At 48.2% G+C, this 16,300-nt stretch overlaps 1 protein-coding gene across 14 annotated transcripts in view; it reads right to left on the bottom strand.

Annotated features, from left to right (window-relative positions):
• The window catches only part of AGAP1 (ArfGAP with GTPase domain, ankyrin repeat and PH domain 1), a 568,640-nt gene that overhangs the window by 71,269 nt on the left and 481,071 nt on the right, over positions 1-16,300 (bottom strand). For all 14 annotated transcript variants that reach the window (XM_067027214.1, XM_059055294.2, XM_067027207.1 and 11 more), the window contains 3 exons: positions 6,998-7,152; positions 3,921-4,011; positions 25-247 (listed from right to left, as the gene is read on the bottom strand). In XM_067027214.1, the coding sequence (XP_066883315.1) occupies positions 25-247; positions 3,921-4,011; positions 6,998-7,152 (469 nt within the window). The remainder of the gene's footprint in view (positions 1-24; positions 248-3,920; positions 4,012-6,997; positions 7,153-16,300) is intronic.

Here is a 16,300-nt window from a genome sequence, read left to right as displayed (position 1 = left end):
CCGCACGCCTTCCCGCGTCCCTACCTTGTGGAGTCCAGCGAGGGCTTCGTCCGCCCCTGGGTGCTCTCCTCCCAGATGCTGTTGGCCAGCCCGTTCCCAATGGACGACATCACCTTGATAAGCTCAATGGGCCAGTCATCAAGGTCCAGAGATCGGACTCGAGAAAGGTGGGTGCCAAGATTCCGGTGGATCCCTGAGCACTCAATGCACATGAGGGCTCCCAAGTTCAAACTGGCCCAGTTGGGATCTGTGGGAAGAGGCAAAGGGCGCCATATGCAATCAGACCGTCATCACTCATCCCAGCTGTCCTTAGGTCTCAGGAACAAAACGGCTAATCAGGCTTCCCATGCAACAGTCCCTCCCTGGAATCACATGGCTTGGAAATGCTCCCTGGCCGGTACTTGGAACCGTCTGAGGCATCTCAAAAGATCTGACGTGTTGGAGGCAGCTTTCAAACAACTGGCTTTAAGCAAAGCCTTGGAAACAACTGAAAGCATTGGTTGGGATAGAAAGATGCACTTTTGGATACTTCCACAGCGGCACTCCCCTTGGGCAGGCAGACACCCATGCAAACAAAATCAGGCATGACTTGGAGCCTACTGTGGATGGCAGCTGATGGTGGGAAAGAGAAGGTGTACTGAGGGACAGCTGGGTCATTCCCAAAGCTACCAGGTCCCACGTGGCCACCTCTGCAACCCAGGCACATCAGAGTTTTTAGTGACATGATGCGCACTCTTGCAAATTGTAAAGATGAAAGAAAGGCACACTACAGTGAAAAAGTGTGATTTTCAGTGATCTCATTTAAGGGCAACCACCAAAGCAACTCCCGTCTCTCCATCCTTCACTGCTGGCAAGATGGCGGACACGGTCCTCTGGTTAGGTTACTACCCAGGACGATCGACCCTGATTCTCGGAATAAATGGTAATGGGCTTTGGGCTGTGACACTGCGCCAAGGGCACTGAATGAGTCCAGAGAAGTGCACTGGGACCCCTGAGTGGGATCACTCCCTGTGTGAAACTGGCTGACATAGTCAGAAGACTGAGGATTCGGACCCACGGCTGGCTTCATGCTGGCATCACCAGCTGATTTGTAAAGACAGGGCTGACCTTGACAGTCAATGGCTTTCACCACCGACAGAAGCAGACAAGGCTTACGTCATCCAAGAATAATCAATATTTACTCCAGGTACACTTGAAGAGTCAACAAAAAACCGGTAGCTGACATCATATTTATTTGGAATCACTCTGGAAATGGCAAATGACCAGGAACGGCCTTATGCTCATTCAGCAGAAATCAGCCAGTCACTTACTTAATATCTAATACAAAGGCAGGAAGGTGGAGATAGAGACCATGGGGGGGGCACACAAGAAGAGGGGTCTGTGACCTCAGAGACCGTCTGGTTGGGAAGAGGAAACAGATGCCAATAATAATAATAATACATCAAAAACAAAACACCTTTGCCAATGTGTCACCTCTCATGTCCTTGACCTCAGCCCCTCGACCTTCCCCTTGTCCTCTGAGAAAATACAGCAGGGCAGCCAAAGGCTTAGTTTGAATCCTGCTACACAACTGGCTCTTATGATGACCTGGGATATATAACCTGACCATTCAGACTCTGCATGTCACCCTATAAGTGGGACACACACTGTAGCAACAACTATTACAGTCACAAGGGTGGAAAGAGACGGTGCATATGGTGGGACTGGGCACAGACCTGACAGATACTGTGCTTAAGGAATGGGAGTTTAAGACCTCTTTTCTCTCCAGATTTGTCACACTTTGTCCTGGATTCCTACTCAGGTGGCCTCACTCGAAACAAACTGGCCCCAGAGCCTCCCCCAACCTCCCTCTTCCACCTGTCCTCCCCACCTGGGCACTTGCCCAGCCGACCCGGCTCTCAGAATGTTCTCTCGACCTCCAATTGGCCACACACCACGAAGCTCAGGAGCCATGGAATCTTCCCGTTAAGACAATCTTGTAGATGATGGTGGAAACCTTTGCAGACGTTTCTCCTAATGGAGGTTCCAATACGTCTCCGATTTTGTGCTTTTAAAGATCTGACTTTAAAACTTCCTGATAAAAACACACTTCAAATAACGACTTCTCTCTTCTAACTTCATGTCATGACACATATTGAAAGTAACATTTAAAAATTCAAACAAAAGAAGACGCTTTAAAGAAGTCCCTCAAGGGCTTCCCTGGTGGCGTAATGGACCACCTGCCAATGCAGGGGACACAGGTTCCACCCCTGGTCTGGGAAGATCCCACATGCCACGGAGCAACTAAGCCCGTGCGCCACAACTACTGAGCCTGCGCTCAGAGCCCGCAAGCCACAACTACTGAGCCCACGTGCCACAACTACTGAAGCCCACGCGCCTAGAGCCCGTGCTCCGCAACAAGAGAAGCCAACGCGATGAGACGTCCGTGCACCACAACGAAGAGTAGCTCCCGCTTGCTGCAACCAGAGAAAGCCCGTGCGCGATGAAGACCCAACACAACCAACAATAAATAAATAAATTTTTAAAAAACTAAAGAAAAAAAAAAAAAAAGTCCCTCAAGATACCCGAAGAGGAGACCCCTTCATTCACCCGGAGGCCGCAGACGTGGTCTTGCTGTCCTGCCCTTACCTCACCTGCCAACCTGTGGTCTCTCCCAGGTGAGCGGCTCCCCCCTTTTCCTGTGACAATCCTGAGTGCCTCCTGTTAGGTCACACAAATCCTACCTGGCCAGCTTCCTACCTGAGCAGCAGCTGCTCTTTTCCCGAACAAACCAGAGCCATTCAGCTGTGCGCCCCGCTGCTTCCCTGACTCACAATGACTCCCTCCCCACCTGCTCCAGTCCTGCCCATTTCCTGCACAAGGTCTGCTCCGAGTTGCCGTGTGCCCCTAACAGCCTTTCTCCACGGCCCCGGGCCTTGTGGCCACTGGGTCCAGGCCTCGCCCACCGGGCTTCAGGCTCGGGACGCCAGGGCCACCTTACACCCTAGCCTGGTGCCGGCACCTTTTGTTTTGTTTCAACTGGACTCTTAATGACAGCAAAAAAATATGATTGGAAAAACTTTACTGAATGGGCCCAGCACTGTGCCAGGGCTGGAAGGTGAAGAATGAGAAGTAAGTCCTTAACTTCAAGGATATGCGCTACAAAAGGGCTTTCTCAAAGGGACCGTGGCATTATTCCCCGGACAACGGAAAGCGTGGAGGAAAACTGGGTTGCTCCAAGGCACAAAGCGTAATTATGAAGTCTGTCAGTTCAATCAAATGCTTTTAGTGTGCAGTGAATTCAAGATAAAATAAAAAGATACCATTTGATAGCAAAATCTAGAACATATGAGTTTGAAATAAAGAAAACAAACCCCAGAAATCTCTGGGCAGGATTTAACCAACTGTACTCTATTTTTACGGAAAAAGCAAACAAACATATGATCGTTGATTAAGCCAAAGGTTGATTTCTGGATGTGGCACAGACTCTGGGCAGGTGGCCTAATCCCTAGCATCTGTGGTGTGACTGTGGCTCATGGGGATGCCTGAGGCCTCAGCAAGACTTGTGATGAACCAGAATGGAAAAGAATACGAAGAAGAATATACACAGGTCTATAGCTGAATCACTTTCCTGTACAGCAGAAATTAACACAACATTGTAAATCCACTAACTACACTTTAATAAAATTTAAAAAAATCAAACAAACAAACAAAAAAGGATTACAGTGCCATCAGAGAGGCATTTGTGTGAAGGGCACTGTGTCAAAATAAAGTCCAAACAAAAATATTTCAATTCCTTAAAAGCCATTAAATCATGTTATAAACCGTACGTGCCAGATGACAGATGTGGGTTTGCTGCAATGCATGCTGTGTCAGACCACCCCACCTCCCTCTCTCGAGGGCCAAGCCCTCCTGCAACCCCCGTCCCGGCTCACACTTACTTTGGGTCTCGCAATCCACACAGTGGGAGTTCCCTCGGATGTTCCGTATCGACTGCAAGGCCATGGCCTCACTCTGGCTTGTCAGTCGGGACTGGGCATACAGGGAGACATACAAATGCAAGATATGAGAGCTCTGAGAAAAAGGTATATACCTGCTAATAAAGCCTGGGAAACACCAAACAGATCGTGAGTGAATATAACACGAGGGCAATTTCAACAAGGGACTCCTCTTTAGACGTCTTCAGGATGGAGCCTAGCGGATGGGGAACGGATCGGCACCACCTGTTAAGATGCGTCAGATGAGAGACTCATGTTCTAAGACACATCTCGTGATTCCTTGTCAGGAGACCACATGTGTGTGTGGCTGGGGGTGTTTATGCTTCAATGTACACTTAACTTGTCTTCTCTAAGCAAGTTATAAAAACACAAAGGGGGGAAAAGAGGAACATAAAAATCATAAACCATCATGGTTGAGTTTTATTAACATTGTGATATCTATCGTTCTAGCCTTTTTTTAAAAAGCACATGCATACAGATAGATGTGCTTTAAAAAAAAGAAGCCAGCATGGTATACGTTGCTTTGGAATCTGCCTTTTTAGCCTAATGACATGGTGTCATCTCTCAATGCCCTCACGTAGTCCCTGGCGTTATTTTATTTAATTTCATTTATTTCTGATGTGATAGATATTCAGAAGTTTTGTTTTTCAATATGTTTAAGTTTGATTTTGGAAGGTAGCTATTACCTACGTTACTGATTTTCAGTCTTTCAGCACCAAGACTCCTTAGGAAAAGGGTCAGAGCGACTCTGGCATCATTTTAAATGGCTGCGTAATATTCCACTTATGATGACTTAGTTACAAAGTTTTCTTTGATGGACATTTAGACTGTTTCTAATTTCTGTCTGCTATCAACAGTGCTGTGAACGTGCTTATTGCTAACTCTTTGCACAAATTCGTGATTTCTGACTAAGGATGAATTCTTCAAAACGGGAGTGCCAGGTAAAAGGATGTACATGGTTTTAAGGCTTATGATGCACACACTTAATATAAGGGCTAAAGCCAAATAAACCCCAGGGGGCACTTAGAATAAGCTTGATTTTTGTGTAAAAATTATTCACAAATGGAACCATCTTATGTCAAATTGTTTGCTGTGAAACAATTGCTTACTACTTAATCATAAACTGTAATTTATTAATTGTTACTGTCTGATTCGCATAATGCATCATTGGGGTTTTATTCCCTTTGGTTAGGTGCCCAAGTACTCAAAGTGTGTTTAACAATTTCTATTGGCATCTGGAGTGTGTGTGTGCACGTACGGAGATGTGTCTGTCTGCCTCTGTCTACCTCTATCATCTCTAGGGCACATGTATGTACATGTATGTCTATTATTGCTCCCAGTTCTTCTCCACGGGCAGCTAGAACACCTTACAGCCCATTCTCAACTGAGGCTGCATTTTCCCCTCCGGCTATTCCTTGTGGATCTTACTTCCGTGCTGTACCCCCCGTCACACCTGTTCACCAAGCACCCAGGGTGTGCTCAGTGAGTCCTCCTCTCGCGGAGAACTCTGGCCTTTGATGGCACGCATCTATCGAGAGAAAAGGGGCAGCATTTTAAGGCTGGGGTTTGCATCAGGCCGAGGTGACGCTGTCTGTTTTCACAGAGTAGAGAGCAGGGAGGCATGTGGCAAGGGTGTGAAACAGAAAAGGCCAGTGCTGTCCCCCTACCCTCCTGAATCCGATGACCTGGCATACATTCAGGGTCTCACTTGACATAGTGTGATTTTACGCAAAATTTGGAGACGCGTTTGTCTGCTCAGACACACATGCCCTCCCAACGCCTGTTCGGAAACCGAGTTCCTGAGCTTTGTGGGTGACAGGTGTCCTGAGTCCCCATGGACAGATGCAGAAGCATCCTGAGTTTGCTTCAGAAGCCACATCTGCAGCCGTGACTCAGTAAAGCCAAGGCTCAGAAATGAAAGGCCCTGATTCTCCCCACTGTGGGTATAAAACATCTTTAAAAAAGAGAGGCAAATTACATTATAATAATAATGACTGTGGTCTGGTTTACCCTGGTTAAAGAGGGTAATAAAATAAGACACTCCATCTTTTTGAAAGACAGACTCCCTTCTTAATGACAAAGCTGAACATAAATCTTTGGCAGAAATTTCTTTAAATGGTTACAGATGAAATTGCAGGTTGGAAGGCAATGTCCTTTCTCCTGGTTTCTAGTTGTTCACAGTTTGAAAAATCAAAATGCTCTCCAAGACTTTACAGTGTCCCAAAGAAGGGGTTAAAAATATCTAAGCATCAAAATAATGATTTTTGAAGGAATCTCTGATGGGAAAAGGGAAATGAGAAAAATGACCTTTGTATAAGGAATATCATGGGGCAGTAATTCAGAAAATGGAGGTTAAAGTCTGCTTTTCCTGGCTAAACAAATACAAAAGAATTAACTCTAATTGAATAAACCCCATACCAGGCTTCATCAGCAGAATTTAGAAAATGGACATTTTATCTTCCCTAAACTCTTTGCAGGCTCATATATGTGCACATGCACTTTTCATCCAAGCCTGTACGAAGGGTCAGTTTTCTAACTTGGCGTGGATTTGAATTTGAGACATTTAGGAGAACGGAACAGTGCCTCCTCTTAAGTCTGCATTTCTTTTCCTGAGTGTATTCAGCCTAAAGCAAAAAACAGTGTGGACACAGAAGCCACAAGGGTCCAAAAGACTCTATGATCTCCAATAAAAGGTCAATACTTTACATCTGGGATGAGTTGAGAGAGCAAAGATTTAAAATGGGATATTCTGCCATCCGAACGTGGTTAAGCTAGGCTACTCATCTATGATACAGGACACATATCGACACAATGTGTTTTTTTTTTTTAATCTTTGCAATTATTTTGCTTTTTGCTCAGAAACATTTAAGAGTCTTACCAACTGCACGTCTCACACGATGCTCTCCCCTCCCCCACCCATTTCCGTTTCAGGACCAGCCGCTCCTGATTTTGGTGGTGGGGCCTTGAGGGGGTGGGGGGGGGGCGGCACCGGGGGCGAGGTAGGCTGCTCCGGGTCTTACCTTATTCTTGCTGCTCTCGCACGACTGTAAGCTGGCGAGGATCTGGCTCTCGATGGCCTGGACCCACGCGTCTCGCTCCTCGTAGGTGGTGGCTTCAAAGTGCCACGTCTGGCCAGTGAGGGACACAATGATAAACTCAAAGTTTTCTTCTTGTTCTGAAACACAGAGTGGTGGGGTGAAGAGTTGAGCTTTCATGAGATCACGGCCCCTCTGCCAGCCCTCGGTCATGAAAGTGCCTTTGGGTTCAATCGCGCCTGCATGGGGCCGAGCACACACAGGACCGGCCGCCCCGCAGCGGAGATCTGAATCCGCAGACCTCCAAACACTCCAGATTTGGTTCCTAAAGCCAGCGTGCCTTAGCTAGGTTTCAATCAATGCTCAGGGGATGAGGAAAAATGAAAATCAGCGTGTGATGTCGGTGTCTCTGTGCTGGGCACAGATGAAGCAACTTAGGGAACGTAAGATTGTAACTGGTGGCCGGCTGCTGAAATTGACAGTGGGATGAAAATCAAGTGAACGCTGCTCATCAATTTAATTTCCTTATAAGCACCTGTGCGCCAATCCACAGATACACCGCGGCAAAGAGGGAGGAGGCCTGAGGACGTCTGTCCTTTTAGGGCAGAAGACCAGCTACAGTGGGAAGGTTTTCGTCTGGAAGAGCGAGTGGAATTCCAGGCGATTTGAAGGGGCCACTGTGTACCAGGAAGAGGGGTCCTTACGTTCAAATCCTGCTCCGCCACTTGGCACGTTGGAGCCTGGACAAGTTCTCAACCCGTGCCGGGTTCATTTCCTCACCCTTAAAATGGGAGGGGAAAGCTGCCTTCTTCACTGCATTTTCCACTGGCTAAACGACGTGCACTAGCTCAGGGCCACGCCGGGCGTGGGCCACGGAACACCCTCCGTGAGCGCTGGTGTGTGTCCTCTGTTCTGATCTACCCTCCTGCCTCTGCCACGGAATGAAAGGCAGAGGCGGGGCCACATGCAGACAGCGTAACCAGCCACAGGGAACCATGAAGACATCTGGAGCTGGACATTTAGGCACCACCATGTCTCACGTGATCGGTAGTTTCCCATCACTCGTTGCCGAGCCAGCTGCATCGCAATCCCCTGGCGAGCAATTGTTACTAATAATGAGAATAACCTACTGCCCACCCAGCTGACCTCTGCGTTAGTCAATTACCTCTGTCACCCACACTCGGTTTGCTCGCATCTGCACAAACGTGCACCTTCCACACTCTTGGCTTCTCTAGCCTGTGTCCCCAGCACTCCTCATGGCCCCTGACCTCTGGCCCCTGACCTCTGCAAGGCTCCTTGCTGCCGGGTTGACCCCGCCCCTTCTCAAGGCCCTGCCTCGGCCTCCGGGACAAGGATGCTCCCTCAGTCTCCGAAGCAACTGCAATCACCTCCAGATGCCCTCTCCTCCTCCCCTTTCGTCTCAGGAGAGAAGCAGCTCCCACTACTGTGGCTGAGAGACCCTCCCGCGTGACCCCACTGATCTGGGCAGGTGGGGACAGGACGCCTGTGCCTTTGTCAAGCACACCCAGGTCTGGGGAGCTGCTCCAACACCGAATGCCACAGCAACAGGCCCATGCCACCTTTTCGTGAAATCTTTAGGCACCCTGATAACAACAGTGTCGTGTTCTAGGTGACATCAGCATCGCTGCTCTTTTAGAATTCAACCTGCCGGCGGGCTGGGCCTCGATCTGTGGGACGTGTTCTGAACAGCACGTGAAGGGAGGGCAGGGACTCTCCTATCAGCGCGCCCAGCCTCACGGGGGGTAACGTTTCTCCAACAGGAGGGTCCACACGGCCCCCATCAGCTTCGCCAAGCTCTGTGACTCTCCCTGCAGCTGCTAAAAGCTCCCGGGACGGGGGTGCATCGTGAGGCTGTGGAAAAGCGGGCGTGGCGCGCGGGTCCATCCCCAGAAAGGGGCCAAGCAGGGCATCACCTGGAGCGGAGCCGGGACGGCTCAGGGAAGGGGCTGAACGAGATGGTCCCGCTCCCCGAAGGGGGAGAGGAGAAGGGCAGCTGTGACGCGACCGACACACGGAGACAGGAAATCTCTCTTTCAAGAACGGGAGTGGAATAAAGATATTTTCATATAAAAAACTGAAAGAATCAAGAGCCCTTCCCTAAAGGAACCGGTAAGAGACACACTTCAGAAGATTCTACAAAGAAGGTTTGAACCAGATGGGTTAGGGAGCAAATGGGTAAATATGTAAATGCACCTAAGTAAAAATTATATCAAATACTACTTTTCTTATCACGTCTAATTTGGGGAAGGTGCAAAATACTAGAGAAATGAAAGTGGACATGGGGACCCTGGAGTTAAGATGCCCTAGGACTTTGCATTGTTCCACAGGGGAGTTAAGAACTAACTTTAGACTTTGGTAAACTAGGTACACATGAGAAAACACCAGGGTTAACCTCTATGAGAAAAGAAGCAGAATGTATAACTCCCTGACAAAGAAGAAGGAAAATTTAATTAAAAATATGATTAAAATCTTTTATCAAACTAGGAATAGAAGGGAATCCTCTTTCTGTGGACAAAGAGTGCGTATCCGAACCCACAGAACCATTATTCTTAAGGATGAAATGTTAGAAGCAATCATTTCACACCAGTTCAAGGGCTCTCAAGGCCAAAATGTTCATGGTACCAGCCCTTGTTCAGCCCTGCTGGCCGGTGCAGTGAAACAAAACAGGGAAGTGACAGATCCCGAGATTGGAGAGATAAAAGACACCAAACTGTCATTCACAGATTACAAGATTGCTTACATAGGAAACCCCAAGGAATCTACAAATGTCGGGAAATAATAGTAGCAGTTAGTAACTGGGTAAGATTTAAGACCAACATAATGAAACGTTAATTGCATTTCTGTACATGAGGATCTAACAGAAATCACATTTAAAATATATGTTTATACATTCATTTCTCTCCATCTGTGAGGTAGGGAAAGAGAGATACAAAGAAATGTGAATAAGCCAAATAATTCCCTAAAAGTAACAACACAGAGGATGACCCGGAACCTGCAGTCTCTGGTAACAGGTGGAGAAGAGAAGACTCCACGCTGCATTTGAGGTGATGGATTAACCCAAGCACGTGAGTGGCCAGAGAGGTTTCATGCTTGTCTCTGGAAGATGAAACCCTGGCTGGTCCACTAACAATAATGAAACGCCAGTAAGGCTCAAAAGATCAAAAAGATGCAGGACATCCCGTGCCCCCGGCCTGGTGCAGAGCAGCTCATGAGAAAAGGCTGGGATTGGAAAGGTGAGCCCCGTGAACACAACTGGATGACCCTGGAGAGCACAGCCACGTTTCACATCCTACCTAAGAACCAACTGCGCAAGGCCTCCAAACTTGCTTCATCTGAGACAGTTTCCTTGTGAGAGGGGGAGGCCAGTGGGGTGACTCAATCCGGAAAGGCACACAGTTGTACAAATAAGGAAGAGGGGAATCGGAAGCTACAGTCCCAATACTTCGGTGACCAAGTCAGCTGCATCAGTAGGCGGTGACGGCCGGGACCATCTGTGTACGAGCTGTCTGCTTCTACGGGCTTTGAAGCGGGCACACGTACTCAGGTACGTGTCAGGACTTGTGGTCAAGGCTCTTCACGCTACGGTAGCTCACTATGCAGTGAAACACTGCCCAAGCGTTCTTTTGCAAAATATGTGTTTTAACCGAAGGGCTTGGCCTAGCCCTGGAGAGGCAGGAGATGCTCCTCTCCAGTCTTGTCCACGCAGGGTCCGGCAACAGCTTCCAAACAGAAAGGCCTCTGACGGTGCCTTTGTTCCTGGGCTGGCCTCTCCCAGGTGCGCCACCCTGAGGGGCTCCTTGCTGAACTGTGGATGTGAACATCAGGGCTACCTGGAGGACAGGGGCCCAGCTCACCATGGAGGAGGCAGGGAGGAGGAGGGGATGGAACCACCCCCTAACACCATTTCAGTACAGAGGCAGCCCGACAGGGGTGCTACTCCAAGCCTTCTTTTGGATTTCAGGCCCTGGTGAAGATGTCTTTATAAGAAGCCGGTTCGCTAGGATTCCCCATTTCCTGAGTAAGGGATTAAAATCTGGGCATGGAGTTGAGTTGCAATCACTCTATACCACCAGCATCAATGGAATCCAGCTGATGCTTAAGTTTTCGTGTGTTTCCCACTGTCTGTATGTGGCTTTTTTTTTTTTCTTTTTGAGGGAGGGTAATGTGTTAACACTTACAGATAGAGTTTCAGAACTAAATTATACCTGCCTTATGACTTTCCTCTGTCTCCTAAGATCAAGAAAAAAAAAAAAGAACAAGGATTATAGAGAAGTTGCATTTTTTTTTTTTTCCGGTACACGGGCCTCTCACTGTTGTGGCCTCTCCCGTTGCAGAGCAGAGCCTCAGCGGCCATGGCTCACGGGCCCAGACGCTCCGCGGCACGTGGGATCTTCCCGGACCGGGGCACGAACCCATGTCCCCTGCGTCGGCAGGCAGACTCTCAACCACTGCGCCACCAGGGAAGCCCAGAAGTTGCATTTTTAATCATGTTATGTATGACTCCCAAGAAGGACTACTTGTTTCTCTGTAATGATCTACTGCATGGAAAAATAAATATAAAACAGAATACTACTGGGCTCCAAGTTCATGTCAGAAAAAATGCTAAGGACTTCATAGGCATCATCTCATTTAGTTTGATTATTTTCCTCTCTTAAGGTGGCCAGCAGTGCTTTCTTTGTTTCTCAAAAATAAAACAGTAAAAAAAAAATTTCTCCTAGGGCGTCCAGCAGGAGATGGATGGTTCTCCCCACTTCCCAGTGACTTTTTCTGTTATTTTCCCTCCCTCCTGATGTCAGAAGAGCAAGGTGGCAGGGTCTTTTAAAGGTAATTTCCCCAGAAATCCCTAACCAGCTTGCCGCTAATGTCATATTTCTTTTTAACTGGTCACGTCTGGAGAATGCTAGGGGACATGATGCCACGGCTGTGGCAGTTTAAGCTGGGGACGTTCCAGCTTCCATGTTCCCGAGTGTCTGGCTCTGTGGCCGGTGATTGGTCTGCACGGGAAGGAGGAACGGTCCCAGCTACACCAGGACAACCAGAGCATGGGAGGCTCTTGGACACTGATCTGTCCTAGTGGGGGGCACATCATCCACAGGTCCTACTCCAGGTTTTCTTATCTGAGCTGGGGTTGCAGAGCCCCTTCCCTCTTATCCTGGACTGAACAAGACACAGCTCCCAAGTTATCCACGGGAAGGAAAACCTCTGCTTTCGAGGCCACTATCCGTGGACAGCTGAGAACACCGCTGACCGGTGGAGAGAAGCAGGAATGGGATGGATCTGATGCCTGCCAGGTTCCTGGGTTCCTGGGTCCCTGCAGCCAGGCCAGCGGCCTGTCCTACAGTTGGACTGGATACAGTAAATCCATTCTCCCTCCTTTTTTTTTTTTTTTTTTAACCTAAATCCCTTTACATTTCTATCACTTCCAAATCCAGTTCTAACTAATCCAGTGGAGAAAAGATCTATCCCTGATGGGAGCCTCCAAGCTACTGCCTGGTCATCTCCTTGAATCAACACCTGGTAAATAAATCTCTAGATTTAATCCTGGCTTCTATTTCTGTATCACGGCACTGACAACGAACACTCATGAAGTAAACAGTACATCCGGGGACCTAAATATTACCCCTTCTTCTGTGGACAGAACATTCACAAGCTCCTCCTCGTGTTCAAACAAGAAATTCTATCAGATGATACAGCCCTATTCAAACCACCAGTGGACCAGAAGGATCCCATCACATTCTGAAGTAACACTGTGATGCTATTTTAGTATCAGCAACCAGATAAAAAAAAATGATAAAAATAATAATTGGCAGTGGGGGGCCAATCAGTCAGCAAGACAGACGGAGCGTTACTCTCCAATGTTACCCTCACTTAAAATGTGAAGAATGAGAGCTCAGAAGGTGAGGACGGACAGTGGCTGCGTTTCAAGCGCTCTCGGTTCACTGACACAAACCGACTCTTTGTGACAATTACAGCAGCTTATATTTAATTCATTCTGTAAAAACAGAATTCAGGCTGTAGAAATTCCTGACGACATCTACGTTACAGGAGGTTTCTTAGTTTTAGATACACAGGTGATCATCAAAATTCAATCCCCCAGATTCCCCCCATCATAAAAAAATCAAAGCCCGCCACACCCAGAGCCCGGAAAGAAAGAAGCGTGTTGTTTCCCAGTGCGACATTCCAGGGCTTAGCGGTTTAATAAAGTTCTGTGATTGGGCTCATCGGGATTTAAACAGTTTTCCGTGTTTAACGGTTAGCTGTGGAAAGGTCCACTATAATAGTATTTTAGCACCATGAACCTGTCGAAATCAACCTGCCCAATTATTCCAAACGACATTAATAACACCGGATATTACACTAATTGCGTCCAGTTTCTATGCAGACGAGGCCCCGTGGGGCTAATTTCACGTCCTTAGGGGCAAGCAACTCAGCCATCAGACTGATTTCACAAGGAATCCCTCCTCATTACACAAGTCCGGGCTGTCAAACTTTTTTTTTTTTTTAAAGGTTAATGGGCCAATCAGTCATCAATTATTTTTGCGGAATCCTAGCAGGCAAAGGGTTAAAGGGCTAAACACAGCTGCAACTGATTTACATTTGGAGGTTGTTTTCAACAGGGGACATCTGACAAGGATGCCTTTTGGGGGAGCGGGTGGAAGGGGAGAAAGACGGACAGATGCGTACCCCCGTCTTGAGGGGCAGGAGATTTGGGACCAGAACCATTGCCCCGTGCTTCTGCAAAGGCCGAGGATCCGGACCCTTGTGCCCACTGGATGCACAACGGCTCAAAAATGCCTGCGAGATGCAGGTGTACTGTGTACGGTGATGCTGAGATTTGTTTCTCTTCTGAATTTATAAGAACCCAAAGCGTCTGCAGAGGTCACTCACTCCACTTTCTTCCTTGGCTGGATGAGGAATCTGGGTCCGCGTTCCCGGGCTCCCCTGCAAACCGGGAACCCAGACCCTGACGCCTATTTCTGTCCACGAGGCTAAGTGTCCTTCCCGACACATTTATTGACAAACACATGATGAAAACCTGTTATTTAAATGGTGCAGAGATGACAGTGTCCAGCACGGAGGGGCCACGTGCCCACTGGCAGAGGTGGCCAAAGGGTCCACCAAGCCCAGAGGCTTCTAGATGGTCACCATTTAAAAATGATCTGACCATCAAACAGCCAAGGCTCGTAGGGAAATCGCTGTCCTCTCCACCTGTGACTTCTGTTGTCGCAGAATTGGGACTTTTGTTTTAGGGTACAGCACAGCACCCTGATAATGATGTTACGAGCAACTCAAACCACTGGTCAAGGGGCTTTTCCTCATTAACGAGCATTTGCAATGGGTTTCTCCCTGTTTCCGCCTGAATCTCCACATTCGCTTTTGTGTCCTTGGGGTCTTGGGCTCCCATTTTTGGGCTCCTCACTCCCGCTTTGGGGGCCCTTCCCACTCTGCCATCTACTAGCTGGGGCTGAGCTGCCCATTTCATCCTGCTGGTCTCAGCTCTGTGGTCCAAGGAGGCGCCAGCATGGATGACAAAGGCATGCTGTCCTCCCTTTCTTTTGCCAGGGAAGACCTTCATCACTGACCCCAGAGAGCCTGAAGGAGCCTCAGAATCCTTCCTAGCCCAGTTCTCCAGGTAGCCACTATCAATTCACCGAAGTTGGAAACCGAGATGGAATGTGTTTGCTATTCTGCCCCCTCCCCAGGTCCCCCACTATCTACACCCTTCGAGATTACGCCAGACTTGGTCCAACACAGCCCCAGGCTTTTATGCTAATTCTGAAGAGTCCTACAATGTGTAAAATACTTCAATATTTCTGCTTTCAAAGCATATATTAAGTAAGCATGTGGTTTAGATATTTTGCCCAATTATGATGAAAACGACACACGTTTAAGATTTCAGCCCCAAACCCACCACAATATTGAAAGTCAGTTTTTATTCATTTTCGATTTTTCCTCCCATTTTTGTAAGAAAAGATAAATGTGAAGGATTTGCTCCAGGACCGTGCAGAAAGAACCAAGACCTATGGCAAAAAAAATAATAAGTTTAAAAACAAATGCCCTCTTCCACTTGAGTTGTTCATTTTTTAACAAAAAGAAAAAGAAATCATTATTTTTTGGTCTTTATAAACACACACAGGTCATGGTTCTCGGGTAAATATCTTTGCAAGCTCTCAACTTGGTAAATATCTTTGTTTAGCCCAGAGTCCAACGGAGGTGTTGTACTGTGGTTTCATGTAGAACAAGAGTAGAATTAATTTTGTGAAGAAGCAAAGACCCCCAGAGGGAGGTCACAGAGTCAGGACTGTTTACTGCTAAATGTTATCCCAGGAAGATCCTCATGAAACACAAAGGAAGTCTTGATTTTCCAAACACACTAGACAGAGGTGGGAGGGCGGCCCGAGAACCAGGCAGCACGAAAGCTGCTGCTTCCAGAACCATGGGGCGCCACGTGCTCCCTTAAATTAAGGAGACTGGGCTTCCCTGGTGGCGCAGTGGTTGAGAATCCGCCTGCCGATGCAGGGGTCACGGGTTCGTGCCCCGGTCCGGGAAGATCCCACATGCCGCGGAGCAACTAAGCCCGTGAGCCGTGGCCACTGCGCCTGCGCGTCCGGAGCCTGTGCTCCGCAACGGGAGAGGCCACAGCAGTGAGAGGCCCGCGTACCGCAAAAAAAAAAAAAAAAAAAAAAAAAAAAAAAAAAAAATTAAGGAGACTGTCTAAAGTAAAACTCCTGAAAAAAAAAATCAATGATTGGATCCCAGACTGAAAGCCTCTCCGGAGGCAGAAGACGGATGTGTTAACATATCTTCTGGCACCTGGTCAGGCCCAGGCACCCCGGGAAAGCTCGAGGCCCAAGCTTTTGGTTTAGAAAGAGAAAAACTAGAGGCCTCTGTTGTAATCGACCTGGTTGCTCTATATGCTCTACCACTGGTTACTCATTCTAACCGACACACATCCCTTGTCAGAGGTCCCCTGCTGTCCTAATCACAGGGGCATGGGGACCAAGGCCCCCTCCTCTGCTCAGAGCCTGGCGTGGGAATGAGGAGACTGGCGGGCTCCAGAACCTTCCACGCTGCCTCCACCGCCAGCTCTTCTCTCTCGGCTGCGGCTCAGCGCGTGGATGACTGTCAATACCATCGTTCTTTTAAAGGCCGAGGGCTGGAAATGGCAGCAATCTCGCATCTCTCCCCAGAAAGTCACTCCTGGAGCTAGTGTGCTCAAAGGGTTTCCTGAATCTGAATGTATCTGCGCGCGATCTCAACCTGCGC

The sequence above is a fragment of the Kogia breviceps genome, chromosome 2, assembly GCF_026419965.1.
Source record: "Kogia breviceps isolate mKogBre1 chromosome 2, mKogBre1 haplotype 1, whole genome shotgun sequence".
Lineage (NCBI taxonomy): Eukaryota > Metazoa > Chordata > Mammalia > Artiodactyla > Physeteridae > Kogia > Kogia breviceps.
Note: the sequence above shows the minus strand (reverse complement) of the source record. Positions and strands in the feature narration are given on the sequence as shown.